This window comes from Chlorocebus sabaeus, chromosome 6 (genome assembly GCF_047675955.1).
Source record: "Chlorocebus sabaeus isolate Y175 chromosome 6, mChlSab1.0.hap1, whole genome shotgun sequence".
NCBI lineage: Eukaryota > Metazoa > Chordata > Mammalia > Primates > Cercopithecidae > Chlorocebus > Chlorocebus sabaeus.
This window is the reverse complement of record NC_132909.1, coordinates 55,922,952-55,948,931: the sequence shown is the minus strand read 5'-3', so window position 1 is coordinate 55,948,931 and position 25,980 is coordinate 55,922,952. Positions and strand designations below refer to the sequence as shown.

The 25,980-nt window shown below is 47.5% G+C and overlaps 1 protein-coding gene across 1 annotated transcript; it reads right to left on the bottom strand.

The window, feature by feature from the left end:
- Nucleotides 1-16,855: 16,855 nt before the first annotated feature.
- Nucleotides 16,856-25,980, bottom strand: TNFSF14 (TNF superfamily member 14). Its single transcript, XM_007995004.3, has 4 exons — nt 25,462-25,980; nt 23,042-23,078; nt 22,743-22,784; nt 16,856-20,991 (listed from the first exon to the last, which is right to left on the bottom strand). Exons 1-4 carry the CDS (start codon nt 25,678-25,680, stop codon nt 20,567-20,569), a joined length of 723 nt encoding a protein of 240 aa, XP_007993195.1. The 5' UTR covers nt 25,681-25,980; the 3' UTR covers nt 16,856-20,566.

Genomic DNA, 25,980 nt, shown 5'->3' with positions numbered 1-25,980 from the left:
AAAACGTATTTACAAAAACAATGATAGAAAAATTAGTAAATCATAAAATCACAAAAGACAGTAAGAGAGGAAGAAATGAAGGAACTACAAAAACAGAAAATGATAAGGAAAACAGAAATAGTAAGTTCTTACCTATCAATAATTATTTCAAATGTATGTGGATTAAATTCTCCAACCAAAATATGTAAAGTGGCTGAATGGATTAAAAAACAAGAACCATCTATATGCTGCCCACAAGAGACTAATTTTACTTTTAAGGACATATATGGGCTGAAAGTAAAAGAATGGAAAAAAGATATACCATGCAAATGGTAACCAAAAGAGAGGTAGCAATAGCAGTTTTGAGTGAAGTTTATAGCAATAAATGCCGACATTAAGAAAAAAGAGGCCAGGCACGGTGGCTCATGCCTGTAATCCCAGCACTTTGGGAGGCCTAGGTGGGTAGATCATGAGGTCAGGAGTTCGAGACCAGCCTGCCCAATATGGTAAAACCCTGTCTCTACTAAAAATACAAAAATTAGTCAGGCATGGTGGTGCACACCTGTAATCTTAGCTACTCGGGAGGCTGAGGCAGAAGAATCACTTGAACCTGGGAGGCAGAGGTTGCAGTGAGCCAAGATTGAGCCACTGTACTCCAGCCTGGGCGACTGAGCGAGACTCAGTCTCAAAAATAAAATATAACCCAAAGGAAGCTAAATACCACCTTGGATCTGGCAATGTTTCCTGCCTAATTCCAACATAACAAATAAGCCTAATATATCTCTGTTGGACTTCAGGGAACCTAATATCCAAAAAAAGTTAGTTTGAGATCGAAAAGACTGAATTTAGACCTTTAAATTGTGCTCCTGGAAATTCTGCCAATTATAAAAATTTTAAAACACTTGAAATCACAAAACATGATCACAGGTCACAATAAAATAGTCATTTATGGCCAGGTGCAGTGGCTCACGCCTGTAATCCCAGCACTTTGGGAGGCCGAGGCAGACGGATCACCTGAGGTCAGGTGTTCAAGACCAGCCTGGGCAACACTGTAAAACCTCGTCTCTACTAAAAATACAGAAATTAGCTGGGTGTGGAGGCACGTGCCTATTAATCCCAGCTACTTGAGAGGCTGAGGCAGGAGAATCACTTGAACCTGGGAGGCAGAGGTTGCAGTGAACCGAGATCGGGCCACTGCACTCCAGTCTGGGTGACAAGAATGATATTCTGTCTCAAAAAAAAAAAAAAAAGTCATTTATTTAGCCAAAATGATAAAACAAAAATGCTTACTTACGTTTTAATAGGAGATGTAGTTTCTCAAACAATAAGACAGCATGAGATCAAACAAATCTGTCTCTCTCCACTACATTTTTTCCCTCCAGTTTACTTAAAAGGTAAACAAAACTACTTTATCTCTTACTAATATTACACAAATTTTATTCAAAAGAGAAAACCCAAATTTTACCTTTATATGGTGTATTCATTAATGTTAAAGCCAATTTTAATAAAACCTTATGAATACATCTATCTAATTTTCATTGGCTTGACCACATGCCTTGGCCTCCCAAAGTTCTGGGATTACAGGCGTGAGCCCCCACGTCCAGCCTTGGTGGTGATTTTTTGGATTTGACAACAAAAGCACAGATAACAAAAGCAAAAATAAGTGGAACTGCAACAGGCTAAAGAGGTTCTGCCAAGCAAAGGAAGCAATCAAGGAAATTAAAAGGCAACTTATGGATGGGAAGAAAATATTTGTAAGCCATATATCTGGGAAGGGGTTGATATCCAAAATATATAAAGAACTCATATAACTCAACAGCAACATAACAAATAGCTCAATTGAAAAATGGGCAAATAGTCTGAATAGACATTCCTCAAAAGAAGACATACGAATGGCTAACAGGTGTATGAAAACATGCTCAACATCATTAATCATCGGGGAAATGCAAATTCAAACCACAGTGAGATATGATTGTGCTGATCATTTCAGTGTATAGGTGTATCAAAGCATCACTTTTTTTTGGTGTTGTTTTGAGACGCCGTCTCGCTCTGTCGCCCAGGCTGGGGTACAGTGGCGCGATCTCGGCTCACTGCAACCTCCGCCTCCCGGGTTCACGCCATTCTCCTGCCTCAGCCTCCCGAGTAGCTGGGACTGCAGGCTCCCGCCACCACGCCCGGCTAATTTTTTGTATTTTTAGTAAAGATGGGGTTTCACCATGTTAGCCAGGATGGTCTCCATCTCCTGACCTAGTGATCTACCTGCGTCAGCCTCCCAAAGTGCTGGGATTACAGGCGTGAGCCACCGCACCTGGCAAAGCATCACATTTTCACCTTAAATATGCACAATTTTTATTTGCCAGTGATGCCTAAATAAAACCGGGGAAAATATGAGAAATAACGAGAGTTGGCAGAATGAGAAACAACAGAAATTCTCACATATGGCTGGTGGAGATATTTTTTTTCTTTTTCTTTCTTTTCTTTTCTTATTCCTTTTTTTTTGTTGTTGTTTTTTGTGGAGACAGGGTCTTGCTGTGTTGCCCAGGCTGGAGTGGAGTAGCACCATGCCACTATGCCAGGCTATTTTTTTGTAATTTTTCGTAGAGATGAGATTTTACCATGTTGCTCAGGCTGGTCTTGAACTCCTGGCCTCAAGTGATCCTCCGGCCTCGGCCTCCCAAAGTATTGGAATTACAGGCATGAGCCATTGCATCCAGCCATGATTTCTTAATAAGAGTTTCTTTCCTCTAGCTTACTTTATTGTAAGAATACAATATATAATATATGTAACATACAAAATATGTGATAATCAACAGCTTATGTTATCAGCAAGACTTCTGGTTAACAATAGCCTGAGTTAGGTCTTTGGGGGGTCAAAAGTTGTATGTGGCCATTCGACTGCTCAGGGATTGGTGCACCTAAGACCCCACGTGGTTCAAATTTGAACTGTCTATGGAATAAAACGTTTACAAAACATCTCACTTTGGCTGTTGTATGAAGAATGGCCTGTAGGGGGAGCCAGTGGCTACAGGGAGACAGGGTAGGAGGCTTTTTGCAGATAAAAGACTTAATCTCTGATAGATTAAATATGTAAATTAAAATCTTTAAAAGTATAGGAATAAAATGTATAATTTCTGAACTCAAAAGAAAAAACTGGAATGAGAAAAAAAATCTGAAACAAGGCAAAGAAGGAGAGAAACAGAAATACAGAAGAGGCAAATAATTCCTCCAAAAAATTCAAAATGTATGAAGAATTGCAGTTAATGCAGATGGTCCAGATCTGTGCTAGTCAACACCATGATATTCCATGTCAATAGCCATATTTTACTATACGGCACTTGGAATGTGGATCTGAAATGTGCTGTTGTGGCCGGGCATGGTGGCTCATGCCTATAATCCCAGCATTTTGAGAGGCCAAGGTGGGCGGACCACTTGAGGTCCGGAGTTTGAGACCAGCTTGGCCAACATGGTGAAATGCGGTCTCTACTAAAACTACAAAAATTAGCCAGGGTATGGTGGCGGGCACTTGTAATCCCAGCTACTTGGGAGGCTGAGGCAAGAGAATCTCTTGAACCTGGGAGGTGGAGGTTGCAGTGAGCCGAGATGGAGCCACTGCACTCTAGCCTGGGTGACAGAGTGAGACTCCATCTCAAACAAACAAACAACAACAATAACAACAAACAAACAAAAAAACACATTAATAAATGCTTATGGGCCAGGCCTGGTGGCTCATGCCTGTAATCCCAGCTCTTTGGGAGGCTGGGGCAGGTGGATCACTTGAGGTCAGGAGTTTGAGACAAGTCTGACCAACATGGTGAAATCCCATCTCTACTAAAAATACAAAATTAGCCTGGTGTGGTGGCAGGTGCCTGTAATCCCAGCTACTCGGGAGGCTGAGGCAGGGGAATCGCTTGAACCCAGGAGGCGTAGGTTGCAGTGAGCCGAGATGGCAGCACTGCACTCCATCCAGGGCAACAGAGCAAGACTCCATCTCAAAAAAAAAAAAAAAAAAAAAAAAAAAAAAGAAATAGAAAGAAAGAAAAAGAAAAAAGAAACACTTAGGGATCTGGTAGGAATGTAAATGGGACAGCTGCTATGGAAAACAATATGGCATTTCCTCCCAACATAAGAATACAATTACTATGATCCAGCAATTCTACTTCTATGTATATACCCAACAGAATTGAGAGCAGGGATGAGAACAGATATTGTTACATCTGTGGCCATAGGAGCAGTATTCACAGTAACCAAGATATAGAAACAAGCCAGGTGTCTACTGATGGATGAATGGATAAACAAAATGTGGTATATCCATACATTGGAATATTAGTCAGCCCTGAAGAGGAATGAAGTTTTAATATATCCTACAACATGGATGAAACTTGAAGACATTTTTCTAAGTGAAATGAGCCAGCCACAAAAGGGCAAATACTGTTATGATTCTACTTATATAAAGAAATCATGGAGCAAATTTATAGAGACAGAAAGGAGAAAGGTGGGTGTCAGGGGCTGGGGAGGAGGGAATGGGGAGTGAGTGTGAGTGTTTAATGAGTACAGAGTTTCAGTTTTATAAGAGGAAAAACGTTCTGGAGATGGACGGTGGTAATAGTTGCATAACAATGTGAATATACTTCATATCAGCGAAGTGTACACTTAAAATTGTTAAAATAGTACATTTTTGTATTTTTAGTGAGACAGGGTTTCGCCATGTTGGCCAGGCTGGTCTCGAACTCCTGACCTCAGGCGATCCACCCACCTCGGCCTCCCAAAGTGCTGGGATTACAGGTAAATTTTATCTTATATATGTTACCATAATTAAAAATAGATGCATTTTAAAATGCTTAGGGAATATTTAGAAAAACTGGCCTCATACTGGGTGATAAATCACATCTCTACCAAAGGAACTGATATCAGATAGGCTCTCTAAGTTACTCACGGAGGATCAGAGGAGGAATAAAAATGTAATTACAACAATATCTAGGATCTTAATTTATTTTTATTTTTATTTTTTATTTTTTTGAGACAGAGTCTCGCTATGTGGCCCAGCCTGGAGTGCAATGACGTGATCTCGGCTCACTGCAACCTCCGCCTCCCGGATTTAAGTGATTCTCCTGCCTCAGCCTCCCGAGTAGCTGGGATTACAGGCGCCCACCATTCCTCCCTTCCTCTCCTTCCTCCCTCCCTTCCTCTCCTTCCTCCCTCCTTCTCCTTCCTTCCTTCCTTCCTTCCTTCCTTCCTTCCTTCCTCCCTCCCTCCCTCCCCACCTCCCTCCCCTTCCTTCCTTCTTTCCTTCCTTCCTTCCTTCCTCCCTCCCTTCCTCTCCTTCCTCCCTCCCTCTCGTTCCTTCCTCCCTCCCTCTCCTTCCTTCCTTCCTCCCTCCCTCCCTCCCTCCCCACCTCCCTTCCCTTCCTTCCTTCTTTCTTTCCTTCCTTCCTTCCTTCCTTCCTTCCTTCCTTCCTTCCTTCCTTCCTTCCTTCCTTCCTTCCTTCCACTTTTTAAAATTTAAATGTATTGGCCAGGTGCAGTGGCTCATTCCTGTAATCCCAGAACTTTAGAAGGCTGAGGTGGGCAGATCACAGGGTCAGGAGTTCACGACCAGCCTGACCAACGTAGTGAAACCCCATCTCTACTAAAAAATACAAAAAATAAGCCAGGCGTGGTGGCGGGTGCCTGTAATCTCAGCTATTCAGGAAGCTGAGGCAGGAGAATTGCTTGAGCCCGGGAGGCAGAGGTTGCAGTGAGCTGAGATTGTGCCATTGCACTCCAGCCCAGGGAATAGTGTGAGACTGTCTCAAAACAATTATTTATTTATTTATTTATTTATTTATTTATTTATTGAGACAGAGTCTCAGTCTGTCACCCAGGCTGGAGTGCAGTGGAGCAATATTGGTTCACTGCAACCTCTGCCTCCCGGATTCAAGCGATTTCCTGCCTCAGTCTATGGAGTACTGGGATTACAGGAGCCCACCACCACACCCGACTAATTTTTGTATTTTTAGTAGAGATGGGGTTTCACTACGTTGGCCAGGTTGGTCTCGAACTCCTAACTCCAAGTGATCCGCCTCCCTCGGCCTTCCAAATTGCTGGGATTACAGGTGAGCCACCGCACCCAGCCTTAAAAATAATTTTAAATTAAATTTTATTTATTCCAGGCTGGAGTGCAATGGTGCGATCACAGCTCACTTCGGTCTCAACTTCCCCAGGCTCAGGTGATCCTCCACCTCAGCCTCCTGAGTAGCTGGGACCACAGGTGGGTGCCACTATGTCCGGCTAATTTTTTAGTTTTAGTTTTTGTAGAGACAAGGTCTCGTTATGTTGCCCAGACTGCTCTTGAACTCCTGGGCTCAAGCAGTTCACCCACCTCTGCCTCCCAAAGTGCTGGGATTACAGGCAGGTGCCACCATGCCTAGCTAGTGGCCATTATTTATTGAGCACCTAGTTTGTGCCAAGAACTGCTAAACTAAGCACTTGTGGGTTGGGTGCGGTCGCTCATGCCTGTAATCCCAGCACTTTGGGAGGCCAAGGCAGATTGATCATCTGAGGTTGGGAGTTTGAGACCACCCTGACCAACATGGAGAAACCTCTTTTGCACTAAAAATACAAAAAATTAGCCTGGTGTGGTGGCACATGCCTGTATTCCCAGCTACTTGGGAGGCGGAAGCAGGAGAATCACTTGAACCAGGGAGGTGGAGGTTGCAGTGAGCCGAGATCGCACCACTGCACTCCAGCCTGGGCAACAAGAGCGAAACTCCGCCTTGAAAAACAACAACAACAACAACAACAACAACAACAACAACAAAACTAAACACTTGTGCGGTCTTAACCATACCCGAGTAGTAGGGGGAAATATTATGAGGTGTGACATAGTGGGGATGCTTTTATTCCTTTTTACAGGTAAGGAAACTGAGGCACAGCAAGGTTAAGTCAGCCACTTAAGGTCACCCAACCAGTAAGTGAGAGAGTGGAGATTTGGATCAGAAGGAAGAATGGAAAAAAAAAAAAACCTTAAACTATTTCAAAATCATTATCCTTCCATGCAGGATCTCTTTGAATCTTCCCAGTGACTTAGTGAGGAATGAGCTATTTTCTTTTTCTGTATTGTACAGCTGGGGAAACTGAGGCTCAGTGAGGTGAAGAGACTTGACCAGAGTGATATAGGAGCCCCCAAACTGTGGCAATTCAGTTTTCAGGGCCAAGTTTTAGTGAGAGTGTCCTGAAGTGGGGTGAGGGCAGGGTAAAGAGGAACATGGAGAAGAAAGCATGGGAGGGCCGGGCACAGTGGCTCACGCCTGTAATCCCAGAACTTTGGGAGGCCGAGGCGGGTGGATCACTTGAGGTCAGGAGTTCAAGACCAGCCTGGCCAATATGATGAAAACTCATCTCTAGCAAAAATACAAAAATTAGCCAGACGCGGTGCTGGGCACCTGTAATCCCAGCTACTCGGGAGACTGAGGCAGGAGAATCACTTGAACCTGGGAGGTGGGGATTGCAATGAGCCAAGATTGTACCACTCACTCCCGCCTGGGTGACAGAAACTCTGTCTAAAAATAAATAAATAAATAAAGCAAACAGCTGGGCACAGCGGCTCACTCCTGTAATCCCAGTACTTTGGGAGGCCGAGGCGGGTGGATCACCTGAGGTTGGGAGCTGGAGACCAGCCTGACCAACATGGAGAAACCTCATCTCTACTAAAAATACAAAATGAGCTGGGTGTGGTGGCGAGTGCCTGTAATCCCAGCTACTCGGGAGGCTGAGGCAGGAGAATCACTTGAATCTGGGAGACAAAGGTTGCAGTGAGCCAAGATTGCATCACTGCACTCCAGCCTGGGCGACAGAGAGAAACTATCTAAAAAAAAAAAAAATTAAAACAAACAAACAAAAACAACAACAACAAAGAAAGGGTGGGAAATGAAGGGAAGCAGGTGCAAAGGGCTGGATTTGAAGTCCTGGGATGATACGCCCAAAGGCTCAAAACCCTTCTGCAAATCCTCATCTGAAGTCACCCAGGACCTATGACGAGGGGTCCACCTGCACAGAAAGACACTCATTTGGATGTCATGAACATCATAACACTGTGAAGCGGGCTATGTGCCCATCAGTAGGGAGCAGATAACAAAATGGGTTCTATGCATAGGCTGGTACCAGCCCATATATCTACCCAGAAGATATAGGTGAGTGGTTTAGGGCATGGGCTCCGAGGCCAGAAGGATCTACCACTTCCTAGATGAAGAACCTTGCACTAGTTAACCTCACCCCCTCGTGTCCCCGTTTCCTCATCTGTAGTTAGGGGACAATCAGAGTATCAGCATCGTGGGGTGATGGTGAGATGATCTGGGTTAAGCACTGAGCATACGGAAGTGACTCAGTAGATAAGGTGTCAGCAAACTTTTCCTGTGGATAAGACCAATGGAAACCCCTAAAATCGCTTTCCTTGTCACCTCTCACCGACCAAGACAGTAAATCAAATGCAAGGTTGGGCTGGGCACGGTGGCTCACGCCTATAATCCCAGCACTTTGGGAGGCCGAGGCGGGTGGATCACATTGAGGCCAGGAATTCGAGACCATCCTGGCCAACATGGCGAAACCCCGTCTCTACTAAAAATACAAAATTTAGTGGGGCGTGGCGGCACGTGCCTGTGGTCCCAGTCACTAGGGAGGCTGAGGCAGGAGGGTCACTTGAACCCGGAAGTCGGAGGTTGCAGTGAGCTAAGACTGCGCCACTGCACTCCAGCCTGTGCTATAGAGTGAGACTCTGTCTCAAAAAAAGCAAAAGCAAAAGCACAAACACAAACACAAACAAAAACATAAACAAATGCAAGGTTGCATCACAGTGGAATAGCAGAGATTAATGTCGCCCTTAAAGGCCTAAAGACATGGTAAGCAAGGTCTCAGATCCCTCAGGGATGAGGATCTAGGTGACCCCACCAGGTGAGCCACCTACACTAACAGAAGGGTCCCTGAAGATGAAGTGACTTTAGAAGGGACAGTGGGAGAGGGGGAGGGTGAACACTCACGGGGGCTGCTGGATTCTGCTCCTGCAGTGTAGACTGTGGCTCATCCCACCAACCTTCATTTTCTGGCTGGCATAGAGACCAAGAATGCTAAGTAGCTGTTTTCAAATGCAGTCAGTCTTTTTTTTTCTTTTTTTTCTTTTTTTTTAAGACGGAGTCTCGCTCTGTCGCCCAGGCTGGAGTGCGGTAGCACGATCTCGGCTGCAGTGAGTCTCTTTATAAAACAAATGAATCCGGGCCGGGCGTGGTGGATCACACCTGTAATCTCAGCACTTTGGGAGGCCGGGTTCGGCGAATCACCTGAGGCCGGGAGTTGGAGACCAGCCTGGCCAACATGGTGAAACCCCATCTCTACTAAAAATACAAAAAATTAGCTGGACGTGATGATGGGCGCCTATAATCCCAGCTACTCAGGAGGCTGAGACAGGAGAGTCGCTTGAACCCGGGAGGAGGAGGTTGCAGCGAGCCGAGATCGTGACACTGCACTCCAGCCAAAAGACAAACGAACACACACACACACACACACACACACGCACACGAATCTGTGTGGCATAAAGGGTGAGCTATGGTGGACCAATCCCCACCATTTTCCTATTGCTATCGTAACAAATTACCACACACTTAATGGCTTAAAACAACACAAATTGGTTGGGTACAATGGCTCACATTTGCAGTCCCAGCACTTTGGGAGGCCAAGGTGGGAGGGTAGTGAGAAGCCAGGAGTTTGAGACCATCCTGGGCAACATAGTAATACCCCATCTCTACGAAAAAAAAAAAAAAAAAAAAAAAAATTAGCCAGGCGTGGTGGTGCATGCCTGTAGCCCCAGTGCTTTGAGAAGCCAAGGTGGGAGGATCACTTGAGCGAGGAGTTCAAGACCAGCCAGGGCAACATAGCGTGACTCTGACTCTACAAAAAATTAAAAAAATTAGTCAGGTGCAGTGGCATGGACCTGTAGTCCCAGCAACTTGGGAGGCTGAGGCAGGAGGATCATTTGAGCCCGAGAGTTTGAGGCTGCAGTGAGCTATGGTCACACCACTGTACTCCAGCCTGGCTGACAGCCTGTCTCTTAATAAAAACAACACCGCAAGTCTATTGTCCTACAGTTCTGGAGCCCAGAGTCCAAAATCAGTTTCACCTGGCTTCTCCCTGTGATTTTTTTAAATTTTATTTGTCACCCAGGCTGCTGGAGTGCAGTGGTCTGATCATAGCTCACTACAGGCTCCAACCCCTGGGCTCAAGCAGTCCTCCTGCCTCGGACTCCCAAAGTGCTGGGATTACAGACATGAGCCACCACGCCCTGCCCTCCCTGTGTCTTTATAGGATGGTCCCTTTGTCTGTGTCCCTGTTCTAATCTCCTCCTCTTATAGAGACCCTAGTCTTATTGAATTGGAGCTCGCCTTAAGGGCCTCATTTTAAGTTAATTACCTTTTCAAAGATCGAATCTTCAAAAACAGTCAAATTCTGAGGTGCTGGGGGTGAGGACTTCAGTGTGTAAATTTCGGGGGAACACAGTGCAGCCCGTAACATGGAGGAAAGTTCCTATACCCTACTTTTTAGGTAGAGATCTAGAAACATGGAAAGTTCCCCAGGGGAGTTTTAGAGGAACCCAAAGATAGAATGGGCTTGGACTCTGCTCCCCACAACAGAGACCAGAGAAGCGACTGGTCTGCAAAAAAGGAAGTGACTTAATAGTGGCTTTGGGCATTTGAAGCCACAGAAAGCCTCAAAGAGTTTCCTGTGCCTCAACTCAGCTGAAAATCGGCCTCACGAGAAAGGTATAGGAGAAGAGAAAGTGCTGCCCGTCTTTCTTTCTTTCTTTCTTTCTTTCTTTCTTTCTTTCTTTCTTTCTTTCTTTCTTTCTTTCTTTCTTTCTTTCTTTCTTTCTTTCTTTCTTTCTTTCTTTCTTTCTTTCTTTCTCTTTCTTTCTTTCTTTCTCTTTCTTTCTTTTTCTCTCTCTCTTTCTTTTTTCTTTCTTTCTCTTTCTTTCTTTCTCTCTCTCTCTTTCTTTCTTTCCTTCCTTCCTTCCTTCCCTTTCTTTCTTTCTTTTTCTTCTTTCTTTCTTTCCTCCTTCCTTCCTTCCTTCCTTCCTTCCTTCCTTCCTTCCTTCCTTCCTTCCTTCCTTCCTTCCTTCCCTCTCTCTCTCTCTCTTTCTTTCTTCTTTTTTTCTTTTTTTTTTTTGAGACAGAGTCCCACTCTGTCACCCAGGCTGGAGTGCAGTGGCATGATCTCGGCTCACTGCCACCTCTGCCTCTTGGGTTCAAGCCAAGCGAGTCTCCTGCCTTAGCCTCCTGAGTAGCTGGGACTACAGGCATGCCCAGCGAATTTTTGTATTTATAATAGAGGCGGGGTTTCACCGTGTTAGCCAGGATGGTCTCGATCTCTTGACCTCGTGATCCACCCACCTCAGGCTTTCAAAGTGCTGGGATGACAGGCGTGAGGCACCGTGCCCAGCCAAGGCACTGCCTTTCTAAGCAACAAGGACAAGAAAGAAGGTCTGATAGGCCAGGAGCAGACGGATGGTGGACGCTTTATGGACATGCATTTTGAGAATGAGTCTCTTCCTCACCCTTAATGCCTCCGCACTTCCAAAGCCTCCTGGAACTTTGAACGTCTTGGGAAAACAGGATGTAGGAAGAGATGGTTTCTGAGGGACTGATGGCAGGATCTCGGCATTCTGTACAAAGGGGTCTTGAAATATAAATAACGTTACATTAATGAAAAAACAAAGTTAACTTTGCACTCTTTGTGGATTGAGATTTAATTTTTTTTTTTTTTTTTTTTTTTTTTTTTTTTTTTTTTTGAGACAGGGTCTCGCTTTGTCACCCAGGCTGGAGTGCAGTGGCACGATCTCGGCTCACTGCAACCTCCGCGTCCCAGGCTCAATGGATCCTCCCGCCTCAGTTCCCCAAGTAGCTGGGACCACAGGCGTGTGCCACCATGCCCAACTAACTTTTATAGAGATGGAGTTTTCGCCATGTTGGCCAGGCTGGTCTCGAACTCCTAATCTCAGGTGATCCACCTGCCTCAACCTCCCAAAGGCTGGGATTACAGGCGTGAGCCACCATGCCCAGACCCGATTGAGATTTATATAAACTGCTTTTGTGCCTTAGTATGAGTTTCCATAAAGGTAGACCCTGGGAAAAAAATGTAGGGGCAAAAGGTTTATTAGCTAGCTATTGCTGTGTAAGAAATTAAATTATCACGAACCTGGCAGCTTAAAGCAACACACCTTTATCATTACCTCAGTGTCCTCAGTCAGAAGTCCAGGTACAGGCTCACGTCTGTAATCCCAGCACTTTGGGAGGCCAAGGTGGGCGGATCACCTGAGGTCAGGAGTTCGAGATCAGACTGACCGACATGATGAAATTCATTCTGTACTGAAAATACAAAAATTAGCTGGGCGTGGTGGCGGGCGCCTTTAGTCCCAGCTACTTGGGAGGCTGAGGCAGGAGAATCACTTGAACCCAGGAGGTGGAGATTGCAGTGAGCCAAGACCATGCCATTGCACTCCAGCCTGGGTGACAGAGTGAAACTCTGTCTCAAAAAAAAAAAAAAAAAAAAAAAAAAGAAAAAAGAAAAAGAAAAGAAAAGAAAAGAAAAGGCAGAAAAATGAATTATTCCCTAGAACTCCCAGAAAACAATACAACTCTACTGATACTTTAATTTTAGCCTCATAAGACTCATTTTGGACTTCTGGCCTCCAGACCTGTAAGAAAATAAAACAGTGTTGTTTTAAGTCACTAAGTTTGTGATAATGTGTTTCAGCAGCAACAGGGAACTAATGTAACGATGAACTCTCATTTTTCTTAAAACTTTTGGTCGTGTCAGGCTGTTAAAGTGAATGAATAACACTTCTCGTGGTGCACAGTGAGTACTCCAGAAATGTGAAGTATAATTAACATTACTATTACTTAAAAACAACAGCATGAGTATGATGATGAAAGACCACTGGCCTTCAGCCTCTGTGAGAGGCAACTGGGAGTGGTGGGGACTGTGGTGAGCCGATGAGGCCTTGCCATATTCAAAGGAGACAGCCACTATCCAACCTGGGCTGTTGTCACAGCTTCCACCTCCCCAAGAAAACCCAGAAATCTGGATTTGTCCATCTCCATGTGCAAAATTTTCTTTATTTAATTAATTAATTTATTTATTTGAGATGGAGTCTTGCTCTGTCTCCCTGTCTGGAGTGCAGTGGTGCGATCTTGGCTTATGGCAACCTCCACCTCCTGGGTTCAAGCAATCCTCTTGTCTCAGCCTCCTGAGTAGCTGGGACTACAGGCACATACAAACACGCCTGGCTTGTGGGTGAAACACTAATAGGGTTTCACCATATTGATTAGGCTGATCTTGAACTCCTGACCTCAGGGGATCCACCTGCTTCAGCCTCCCAAAGTGCTGGGATTACAGGCGTGAGCCACCCATGTGCAAAATGTTCAAATGTTTACATACTGGCTACCAATTCTCGTTTGAAAAGCACACTAGATGTGGCCTGTGAGTGTGAGGCCACTTTTGATGTAATAACTGAAAAGAATCAGAAATTTAAATGTGCACATGATTATAACATGCTTACCAAAAGAATAGCTACTAAGGATTCAAGAGCTCACTGTGGGCCAAGCTCTGTAAAAGTACCTAAGGGTTCAAGCCGTGTAATCTCACAATAACCAGGGTAAGGTAGAGGCCACTTTTCATCCTCTTTTACAGATGAGGAAACTGAGGTCCATAGCTGCCAAGGAAGAATACTAAGGTCACCCATCTGGGAAGTGACAGAGTGGGGATTTGACCTCAGGGGATCTGGCTTGTAAAAGAAAATAAAAAATATCAGAACCCTCAATCTCTTTGTGCAAAAGGGAAGGCTAAGCTTGGAGGCTGAGTTATTGTCACACCCTTATCCAATGAATAGCGCTGTCACTGGTTTCATGTATCAACTATATCCCCCCAGCCCCAAAAGTAAAAGGCCGCAGGCATGTATGAAGGGCTAATCCCCACAGATCTTTCCTCAGGAAATTCTTTGCTGGCTTCCTATAAACAAGAAGGTGAAAATGTTAACCACAGGTCTGTAATCTAAAGCTAAAGTCTGTTCCATTTCACAGTGACAATATCGATTACAAGCTTATCTTCCCAGGTGAGGAACACAGATAAGGCAAGATTAGTCATTCCTCCCTTCCCCTTCAAACATTCACCTTATCTTATGTAAAATGTAGATTTACTGGGTACTAACTAAAGTCTCACAAGAATGTAAGGGTTTGCCTTACTGTCTACCTGCCTCTCTTCCTCAGTGCCATTCCCCTCTTTAAGGAAATGTGTAGGCTGGGCACGGTGGCTGATGCCTGTAATCCCAGCACTTTGGGAGACCGAGGTGGGTGGATCATCTGAGGTCAGGAGTTTGAGACCAGCCTGGCCCACACGGCAAAACCTCGTCTCTATTAAAAATACAAAAATTATCCGGGTATGGTGGCAGGTGCCTGTAATCCCAGCTGCTCGGGAGGCTGAGGCAGGAGAATCACTTGAAACCAGGGGGTGGAGTTTGCAGTGAGCTGAGATCATGCCACTTCACTCCAGCCTTGGCGAAAAAGCAAAACTCCACCTCAAAAAAAAAAAAAAAAAAAAAAAAAGAAAAGAAAAGAAAAAGAAAAAATGTGTAAATACGAAACCTCCTGAAACTTCCTCTGGAAAACAGCCACAGAGGCATCTGTGGCTGGTGATTTTCTCAGGTGGGTGCTAAAGCTGGCTAAGAAAACCTTGGTGAATTGACTCTTGCCTCTGCCTCACATTCTGGTCATTGGACCAGTATAAGAACCATCCTGATTCTCTGCAACGATGCATCTCAAGTGTTCAAATGCCGTGCCATTCAGCAGAAGGAACACAGCATCCTACTATGAGATTAATAATATGTTTTCTCGGCCGGGCATGGTGGCTTACTCCTGTAATCCCAGCACTTTGGGAGACCGAGGCAGGTGGATCACCTGAGGTCAGGAGTTCAAGACCAGCCTGGTGAACATGTTGAAACCCCATCTCTAACAAAACTACCAAAAAAAAAAAAAATAGCTGGACATGGTGGTGTGCACCTGTAATCCCAGCTACTCAGGAGGCTGAGGCAGGGGTATTGCTTGAATCTGGGAGGCCTAGGTTGCAGTGAGCCGAGATCTTGCCACTGCACTCCAGCCTGGGTGACAGAGCGAGACTGAGTCTCAAAATAATAATAATAATTTGTTTTCTCATCATGGCTTTTTCACTTCTACCACCTCTTGGTCTTGGCAAGAGATGAAGAGGGGGGAGGATTTCCTGCCCAGGGGGTGGGGGTAGGGTGAGGACGGTGGACTTCAGGTCCTGAGGAAGAGCTGATGGTGGTGGCAGGTTGGAGGGTGCAGTGAGGATGCAATCTGAAAAGATGCTGGAGCCCAGGAGGCAAGAAGCGGAAATGAGGTAGATAAACTTCTCAGAAGTCAAAAGTGGGTTAGCAGCCTGGTATAGGAGGTCTCTGTTCCTATACTTTATTGAAGGTCAAGTATGGGTGTAAGGTCTCTTGTCACACCAGTCTTTGTGGGGTTTTTCCTTGTTCACCTCTCATCTTTTCCTCCCCTCCCTGACTTTCCTTTCCCTCCTCTCTTTCCCCTCCATCTCCTTCCACCCCCACTCTTCCTCTGACTCTCCCCCTTCTTTCCCTCTCCATCCTCCTCCTCCCTCCTTCCACCTCCTCCTCCTTTCCCCCTCTTTCTTCAGCTGCCCTTCCCCATCTCTTTCCCTCCTCTTCCTCACCCATGTCTCCTTCTTCCTCTTTCTCCTGCTCCTTCAGGTTGAGAGACCCCTCCCAGAATGATTTTTTGGAGGCTAAACTTAGCAAGAGGTTCCATCCCCAGGCGGAAGCTGGTAGCTGCTGGTGACTTTTATCAATACATGCTCTCCACACCTTGGTTTCCTCATCAAAGCCACAGAAACAGAAAGACCATGATGAGAGTGAAGGAAACTCCAGCAGGGGTTGGGGCCAGGGACTGGGGGCTCTCCTACCTCCCACCAGCCCAGCAAGGGCAGGGAGGCAGGAAACTGCCCTGAATCCACTGCTCACCCTTGGCAGAGGTAAAGGGCATCCCTGCCTCTCTCGGGCCATAGTTCTGCATCTAAAATGTGCAGACAGTAACAGCTCCTGCCCGAAGCCAAAGGATGTATATAAATGTATAGCTCACACAAGATGCCTAGGCCTTGAATATGCCGGGCACAGTGGCTCAAGCCTGTAATCCCAGCACTTTGGGAAGCTGAGGGGGTGGATCACCTGAGGTTGAGAGTTCAAGACCAGCCTGGCCAACATGATGAAACCCTGTCTCTACTAAAAATACAAAAAAAAAAAAAAAAAAAAAAAAAAAAGAAATTCGTTTATGTTTCATACATACCTTGTACACATAGGCTGAAGATAATTTCATATAATAGTTTTAATAATTTTGTGCATGACACAAAGTTGGTGTACACTGAACCGTTTGAAAGCAAAGGTCACTGTCTCAGCCACCCATGTGGACAAACTGTGGTTGCTTGGCATCGTCATCATTCCTTTTATTTATTTATTATTTGTATTTTTTTTTTTTGAGACCGAGTCATGCTCTGTTGCCCAGGCTAGAGTGCAATGGCACGATCTCAGCTCACTGCAACCTCCACCTCCTGGATTCAAGCGATTCTCCTGCCTTAGCCTCCCGAGTAGCTGGGATTACAGGTGCACACCACCGTGCCCAGCTGATTTTGTATTTTAGTAGGAATGGGGTTTCACCATGTTGGCCAGGCTGGTCTCGAACTCCTGACTTTAGGTGATCCACCCCCCCTCGGCTGGAATCCCAAAGTGCTGATGTTGTAATCGAACGAGTTATAGAGAAACGCCACACTCTTAGACTAATTCAGGAGTCCTTTATTAGCCAGTGGTGACCAAGAGACGGCTAGCACTCAAAATTCTCTCAGCCCCGAAAAAGGGGCTGGGTTTCTTTTTATACTTTGGTTTAGAAGGGGAGGAGGGAGCCTAGCTGAAGCAATTTTACAGAAGCAAAACAGGCAAGAAAGTGAAAAAGATGAATAGTGACAGGAAAACAAACAGTTCCGGGTGCAGGGGCTTTAAATCTATCACAAGGTGATAGACACGAGCGCTTTGGGTGTGGGTGCTATCAACCGGAGGAATTCCTGGCAACTGCGGATATAGCTTGCCACAGTATCTTATCAGTAATTGCATTCTTGGATGTGCTGGGAGTCAGCTTAAGTCCTTAAGGAAGGGGGGTGAGTAAGGGGCTGTCAGTGAAGGAGTCAAAATGGAATCTGTCTGGCTCTCTCTGCTAAGGGAGAGTCAATCAGGTTAAAAACAAGGTAGGGTATCACATCGGGATTACAGGCCTGAGCCACCGCACCTGGCCAACATCGCCATCATTCCTGACTCTGAATTTATATACTACTAACCAGCAATCGCTTTCCTCCACCTATTCACACATAAGTACTTAACAGTAAAAGATGTGAGATACCTATCTGGCATGTGAGAAAATGATAGATAGCTACTGACGGGGATTTCCCTTGAGGATGCTGAGTAAACTTCGTGGTGCGTGCCTGCATTTCCACTGCAACCTGTTCATGTGATGAGTTGTGGAATTTCCCACTTGTGGCATCACATTGGGGCTCAAAAAGTTTCAGATTTTGGAGTTTTTTTTTTTTTTTTTTTTTTTTTGAGATGGGAGTCTCGCTCTGTCACCCAGGCTGGAATGTGGTGGTGTGATCTCGGCTCACTGCAACCTCAACCTCCCGGGTTCCTGCCTCAGCCTCCTGAGTAGCTGGGATTACTGGTGCCCCCCACCACACCCAGCTAATTGTTTGTATTTTTAGGAGATGGGGTTTCATCATGTTGGCCAAGTCTGGAACTCCTGACCTCAGGTTATCCATCCACTTTGACCTCCCAAAGTGCTAGGATTACAGGCATGAGCCACCACGCCCAGCCTAGATTTTGGAGCGTTTTGAATTTGCGATGGTGAATCTGTACTGTTGTTCCTCTCCCCCCACAACCATTTTGCCGATGGGGAAACTGAAGCACTGAGAGGTGATGGAACTTGCTTGAGGTCGTATAGCTAGTGAGTGGCAGAGTGGACTCAGAACCCAGGATCATCTGACTGCAGAGTCTGTTTCCTTCATCCCTGTACTGTGCAACAACGGCAAGAATACTATTGGCAATAACAACAACAGCCCACAAATTTTGACTTGTCATTCACGACAACAACAAAACAATAATAACAATACATTCGCCTCTGGGGTCGAAACCCATATCCTAGAGTCCTAGGAACTAAGGAGTCCCGCCGGCCACACCGTGGCAGTGCTCATTTGCATAGACCCTCTAATTTGCATGCATATCATTATCTGCCCCCACCCAACCCACCAGCTCCCTGTGTTTTATGCTTCCAACTGGCTTGACGGATTGTCACTCTGTCCTGGATGTGTCTAATAAGGGTGTCTTGTGGGAAGTAGCCTCTACTTCCTCAGGAATTGTGGATTGGAGAGGAAGCCAGATCCAGACGTGAGGTCTCTGGTTTCCCCCACATTTCCTGCATGGACTTGAGCCAACTGGGTTCAGGTTCCTTGTCTGTAAAATGACCTCCATGGGTCATTACCTCCATCCCTCTGCCTCTAGGAGCCACCACCTGTTGCTGATAGTTGTCCCCCTCCGACTCCTCCGTTTCCCTGTGGGGCTCTTTGGGCCTGACAATTCCTCTCTACCCTTCTTCAGTTTCTTCCCCCAGGAACTAGACAGATCCAGGTACAACTCTTTGCCATTTATTTCAAAGATCAGTGGTTAAGAGGCCCAGGGTTATGAACAAGGTCTGGTCCTCACCCCAAGATGTGTTAGTCTGGGCTGAGGAAGGCCCTCAGGCTGTGTGTATATGTGTGTAATGTGTGTTTGTCATTATGATGCTGTGTGTGTGTAATGCTGTGTGTTTGTCATTGTGATGTTGTGTGTGTGTAATGTGTGTTTGTCATTGTGATGTGTGTGTAATGTGTTTGTCACTGTGATGTGTGTGTAATGTGTTTGTCACTGTGATGTGTGTGTAATGTGTGTTTGTCATTGTGATGTGTGCGTATAATGTGTGTTTGCCATTGTGGTGTTGTGTGTGTGTATGTGTGTGTAACCAGGTCTGACTATAACTTGGTCTCTCTGTGTCTGATCTAATGAGTATTAATTACCAAGTGTGACGGTGACACCTCTGGGGGTGACTGTGTGGCTGGGATGCTATCTGAGTTTTGTGTGGTTGTGTTTTAACATACACACAGTGCTGCGACTGTCTGTGATGCCGTCTATGACTTCCACGTGATTGTGCGGTTGTGCATGAATCTGGCACTTCGTGTGTATGAGTCTATAGTTGTGAAAGAATGGCTGAGATTACGCAGCCATGTGACAGATTTCGTGGGATGCCATAGGTGTGACTGTATAGTCATTCTTTCTTTCTTCCTTTCAATCAGCAAGCATTTCCCTAGGGCCTGCTTTGTGCCAGGTCCTGGGCTGGATGCGAAGGACAGATCTGTGGTGCCCTCTTAGGGATGTCTATGCTTGGCAGTGATGAAATCAGCCATGGTGGCAGCATTTGCACCATGGAAATTGGCAAACATTACAAAGCTATTCCCCTCCGAGGACAGCTGGTTTTTAAACATTGATGAGCACACTGCTGTGCCCATGTATCCGAGTGTAACTCTTTGTGACCAGGCTGAGGTGTGGCCACCAGTCTGTGGGTGGGATCTGAGTATGTGACTCTGACTGTAGGTGGGGTGGGCTGGGCTCTCCATGATGAGTCCTGATGATCAGTCTCCCGCCCACCCTGTCTGTACTCATGATGAGAGGAGGGAAGTGGAGGAAGTTTCCCACCCCCAGCCGAGTCCCTGGAGTCCCAAGTCTCACTTTCTTCTGAATCAAAAGCATAAATACCCACCCCTCACCCCTTCTTCCTGAATATCAGGCAAATCAACTTTACCCAATGTTTGGGAGCCCACAGACCCCAAGTCTCTGGGTCTTTGTCCTTAGTATTGTCCACGGCAGGGTCTGCAGTCTACGTGGGTCTTCTGAAGGTGCCTGCTGGGTCTTCAGCCCCTCGAGATGGCTGAGTTCTTGGTCCCTGGTGGTGCCCACTGAACTCTCTGCCTTCGAGTTTTGGGTTCCCTAGCATGTGATCCAAGATCTGTTTCCTGAATTTTCTTTTTTCTTTCTTTTTTTGAGGCAAAGTCTCACTCTGTTGCCCAGGTTGGAGTGCAGTGGTGCGATCTCGGCTCACTGCAACCTCCGCCTCTCAGGTTCAAGCAATTCTCCTGCCTCAGCCTCCCCGAGTAGCTGGGATTACAGACATCTATCACCACGTCCGGCTAATTTTTGTATTTTTAGTAGAGATGGGGTTTTGCCATGTTGGCCAGGCTGGTCTCGAACTCCTGACCTCAGGTGATCCACCTGCCTAGGCCTCTCAAAGTGCTGGGAGTACAGGCGTGAGCCACTGCGCCCCGCCTGTGCTTCATGAGTTTTCTTTCCCCTGAGGCACCCTCTGAGTTCTCCATGTGTCAGACCCACGTCCAGTGCACCACACTCCTTCCTTCACACCATGAAAGCCCCGAAGTAAGACCGGGTGCCATCACGCAGTCGGACCAGGCGCTCATCCAGCACACGGACGACCACCTCCTCCCCAGCCTCCAGGTGCACCACACCGCCCAGGAAGCTGCTGTCCCACCAGACGCGGGAGTTGCTGGTGGCCCGTCCGCAGGGTGACTGCTGGCTGACCAACAGCTCCAGCTCCTCGGGGTAGCGGGGCGTGCGCTTGTAGAGGCCGTGGGTGATGGTGCTGGCCAGGCCCAGCGGGCAGCCCACACCGCCCAGCTGCACCTTGGAGTAGATGTAGTAGTAGCCAGCCTTGTTGGCCACAAGGGCCCCATCGTGGTAGTCGAGGCCCCTCAGGAAGGCCAGGCCCAGCTGTGTCTCCCATAGCAGCGGCCCCCCACTGCCCGTCAAGCTGGAGTTGGCCCCTGTTTGGGAGAGAGAGACAAAGGGGCTGCCGGTCAGCACATGTGTTACTCTGTTTTTGTTTTGTTTTGTTTTGTTTTGTTGTCTTTTGGTTTTTGACAGAGTCTCACTCTGTCACCCAAGCTGGAGTGCAGTGGTGTGATCTCGGCTCACTGCAACCTCTGCCTCCCAGGTTCAAGCGACTCTCCTGCTTCAGTCCCTTGAGTAGCTGGGACTACAGGTGCCTGCCACCACACCCAGTTACTTTTTGTAGTTTTGGTAGAGATGGGGTTTTGCCATGTTGCCCAGGCTGGTCTTGAACTCCTGACCTCAGGTGATCCACCCACCTCGGCCTCCCAGAGTGCTGGGATTACAGGTGTGAGCCACCACGTCTGTCCTCACATGTCTTACTTTTGCTGTGTGACTCCAGGCCAGTCACCACTAGGCAGTGTGTGTGTGTGTGTGTGTGTGTGCGCGCGCGCGCGTGTGTGCACGCAGGTGTGTGTATTTGTAGAGACGGGGTCTCACAATGTTGCCCAGGCTGGTCTCAAATTCCTGGGCTCAACCGATCCTTCAGGCTCCCAAGTGCTGGGATTACAGGCATGAACCACCCTGCCTAGCCTGTTTGTATGTATTAATTCGCTTTATCCCTGCTTTGCAGATGAGGGAAACTGAGGCACAGAGAAGCAAATTAATTTGTTTAGTCTACATCTCAACTCTTTGCATCCCTCTTTTGCAGGTGGGGAAACTGAGGCATGGAAACGTTAAGTGACTTGCCAAAAGTGTCAAAACTTGGCTGGGTGTGGCGTCTCACCCCTATAATCCCAGCACCTTGGAGGCTGAGGCAGGAAGGTCCCTTAAACTCAGGAGTTTGAGGCCAGGAGTTCCAGATGAAGTAACATAGGGAGACGCCATCTCTACAAAAAACAAAAAAATTAGCTGGGCGTGGTGGCAGGTACCTGTAGTCCCAGCTGCTGGGGAAGCTGAGGTGGGAGGATCACTTGCACCTGGCAAGTTGAGGCTGCAGTGAGCCATGATAGTGCCACTCCAGCCTGGGTGACAGAGACCCTGCCTCAAAAAAAAAAAAAAGTGTCCAAACATGCAAATTTGCAAAACCAAGAAACCAAGGCAGCATCTCATACCTGCTGTGTGCTTCAGTTTCCCTCTCTGTTAAATGGACATATCAATAGCACCTGCTTAGAATGTAATGCATTAATATGTAGAAAGCGTGTCATAGCACATAACACAGCATAAGTACTGTATGAGAGTTCATTAAATGAATACAACTAGGCCGGGCGCGGTGGCTCATGCCTGTATTCCCAGCACTTTGGGAGGCCGAGGTGGGGGATCACCTGAGATCAAGAGTTTAAGACCAGCCTGGCCAACATGACAAAACTCCGTCTGTACTAAAAATACAAAAAAAAAGTAACCGGGTGTGGTGGTGGGTGCCTGTAATCCCAGTTACTCGGGAGGCTGAGGCAGAAGAATCGCTTGAACCCTGGAGGTGGAGATTGCAGTGAGCCGAGATCATGCCACTGCACTCCAGCCTGGGCAACACAGTGAGACTCTCTCAAAAATAAATAAATAAATAAAAATAAGAAAATAATAAAATAAATAAAACTGGAAACAGGTAGCACTTGTGGCCTATGTTCTGAGCAACTCTGTGAGTAACTAAGGAATGAACAAATGAATACACTGGTATGTATGGCGTTTATCTGGTCTTCCCGAGACGCCCTGACCCCTGCCCCTTGCCAGGATCCAGGGTCCCCCTCACCTGTGAGATGCGCCGCTGGGTTGATCTGGTGAGACCTTCGCTCTGGGGAGAGAGGGTCAGAGGTTAGAAACGAAGACAGTGGAGGTAAAAGCCAGCCTCCTACAGGGTCATCATGTATACCTCCTGGATTCAACCCCACCCCTTCCGGAGTGACCCAAACTTCTGCTTCTCAGGCCTGGGGGAGGGGCACCTGTGAGGATTTGGCCAGTTGTGCAAATCATATTGGGCAATTGACCGAGGGGTGGGGGCAGCGTGGGAATCATCTCGTCTCCTTCCCTAGGACCAGGACCCTGACTCACCTTGTATCAGCTGCTCCCAGGAGCCTCCGTGTCCGTCCTGAAAATGCAGAAGGGGCCTACGGTAAGAACCTGCAGTGGGGCCACGCCCTTGTGTTGCTCACCCATGGCTGTGAGACACGAGGACCGTGGCCACTGACACCACCCTCAGACGTGTACACAGGGCCACGTGCACTCATTTGCACACACACACCCCCTGCCCAGCAGCCTCACAACCACCTGGTGCCTCAGTTTCCCTCTATGTAGATGGAGTTATGAATAGTGTCTGCTTGGCATTGAATTAATGTATATATATATAAGGCATTATTACAGTGCTTGGCACATAATATGCACTAGAGAAGGTTTAATAGGCTGGCTGCATTGGCTCACGCCTCTAATCCCAGCACTTCGGGAGGCTGAGGCAGGCAGATTACCTGAGGTCAGGAGTTCGAGACCAGCCTGGCCAACACAGTAAAACCCTGTATCTACTAAAACTACAAAAATTAGCTGGGCATGGTGATGGTGCATGCCTGTAATCCCAGCTGCTCCGGAGGCTGAGGCAGGAGAATCGCTTGAACCCAGGAGGTTGCCGTGGGCCCAGATTGTGCCACTGCACTCTAGCCTGGGTGACAGAGTGAGATTCTATCTCAAAAATAAAATAAAATAAAATAAAAGAGTTTAATAAACAAGTAACATTGCCCAGTGTGGTGGCTTACACCTGTAATCCCAGCACTTTGGGAGGCCAAAGTGGGAGGATGGCTTGAGGCTAGGAGTTTAAGACCAGTCTGGGCAACACAGCAAGACCTCATCTCTACAAAAAATTTTCAACATTAGCTGGGCATGGTGGTGGGTGCCTGTAGTCCCAGCTACTTATGAAGCTGGGGTAGGAGCCTTGCTTGAGCCCAGGAGTTTGAGGCTGCAGTGAGCTCTGATCATGCCACTCCACTGTAGCCTGGGCAGCCGAGTAAGATCCAGTCTCTAAGATAAATAAATATGTAATTAAATAAACAAGTAATATTTAAAAATACATGGACAAGGTCAGGTGTGGTGGCTCACACCTGTAATCCCAGCAATTTGGGAGGCTGAGGCAGGCAGATCACCTGAGGTCAGGAGTTTGAGACCAGCCTGGCCAACATGGTGAAACCCTGTCTCTACTAAAAATACAAAACTTAGCCAGGCACGGTGGCGGATGCCTGTAATCCCAGCTACTACTCAGGAGGCTGAGACAGGAGAATGGCTTGAACCTGGGAGGTGGGGTTGTAGTGAGCCAAGACTGCACCACTGCACTACAGCTTGGGCAATGGGAGAGAAATCTCGTCTCAAAAAAAAGAAAATGCGGTCAGCGAGATGGCTGGACACATGGACGCCACCCTTGGGATATAGCAGCTGCCACAGGGCACAGACCTCAACATTGTCATGATGCTGAGAAGACACATGTGGCCTCAGATGCATGGACATGTGGTTTGTGGTTTATGGATTCATGTGTGTCTATAGACACGGAGACCCAGAGACAAAGACACGCAACACAAATACACCGGCTGCAGATAGGCGGGTGTGTGGACATGTGGGTACACACACATACGTCCACGTGGGTATGTGGGCAGGAATGTGTGGCCACCGGATCTAGACCCAGGACACAAAAGGGGCCAAGCCCACATGGGCATGGTGTTGGGCACACACAGACCCCCGGGTGAGGCACACAGACAGGCGGACACGTCCACGGCCAGCTGGAAGCAGCCCGAGAGATTTCCACAGATGGAAATGGTCAGAGAATTAATGACAATCTCAGTAGCAGTGATAAGAGTACAGAGAAGGCCGGACACAGTGGCTCGTGCCTGTAATCCCAGCACTTTGGGAGGCTGAGGTGGGTGGATCTCCTGAGGTCGGGAGTTCGAGACCAGCCTTACCAACATGGAGAAACCCCATCTCTACGAAAAATACAAAATTAGCTGGGCACGGTGGTGCGTGCCTGTAATCCCAGCTACTGGGGAGGCTGAGGCAGGAGAATCGCTTGAACCTGGGAGGCGGAGGTCGTGGTGAGCAGAGATCGTGCCATTGCACTCCAGCCTGGGCAACAAGAATGAAACTCTGTCTCGAAAATAAAAAAGTACAGAAAAAATGCATGTGTGTGTGCACAGGGGTGTGCATGGCAATGTTGGGGTGTCAGTTCCGACGGGTGGAGCCGGCACTGTCTGGTACCACACACGCCATAGCATACTTCGTCCCCTATGAAGAGGCTGCCCTTATTTTGTAGATGAAGACACTGAGGTTCAGAGAGGTGAATTCACTTGCCCAAGGCTGGGAGCAGCAACCAGTCAAGCCAGCTGCTCTCAGCCTGTGCCGTGTCCTGCACACACACACACACACAGACACACAGTGACCCACAGTGACACAGGAGAGCCCCCCTCACCTCCACCTACTGTCAGCCCCCCGGTCCCACTCACAGGCAGGCGGGTGACCATCTCTCCCAGACGCCAGTGCAGCTGCAGAAGGAACCAGCCTTGGATGGCCAGCCCGGCCCCCATCAGCAACAGCAAGAGACCCAGACCCACCCGGGCCACACTGCACGTCTGTCTCCGGCGGCTTCGTCCCAGCCTCGTGAATGGGATGTCAGTCTGTCCATCCACCACAAACACTGAGGGCCGTACGACACTCTCCTCCATGCCCAAGGTGCCTGGAGCGGGGCTGGCACGCCTGGGTCCTTCAACCTCAGAGGAAACCAAAATTGCTCAACCCTCCTGGGCTGCGCACGCTGCGGACAGACACCCGAGGGCCGCCTTTAGAGCTGGGGTTCAGCCCCACCCCTTCCCCCACTCACCCTCCTCTTCTTCCTGTCCCCTCCGCCCCCGGCCTTGGCCCTGTCTCACTCTCACTCATGCAGACTCTCACACTTTCCAGAGGCTTCTGAAAATGTGACTCAAGTGGCAAGTGCAGTGGGGAGCCCCCAGCTTTCCCTTCCTGGA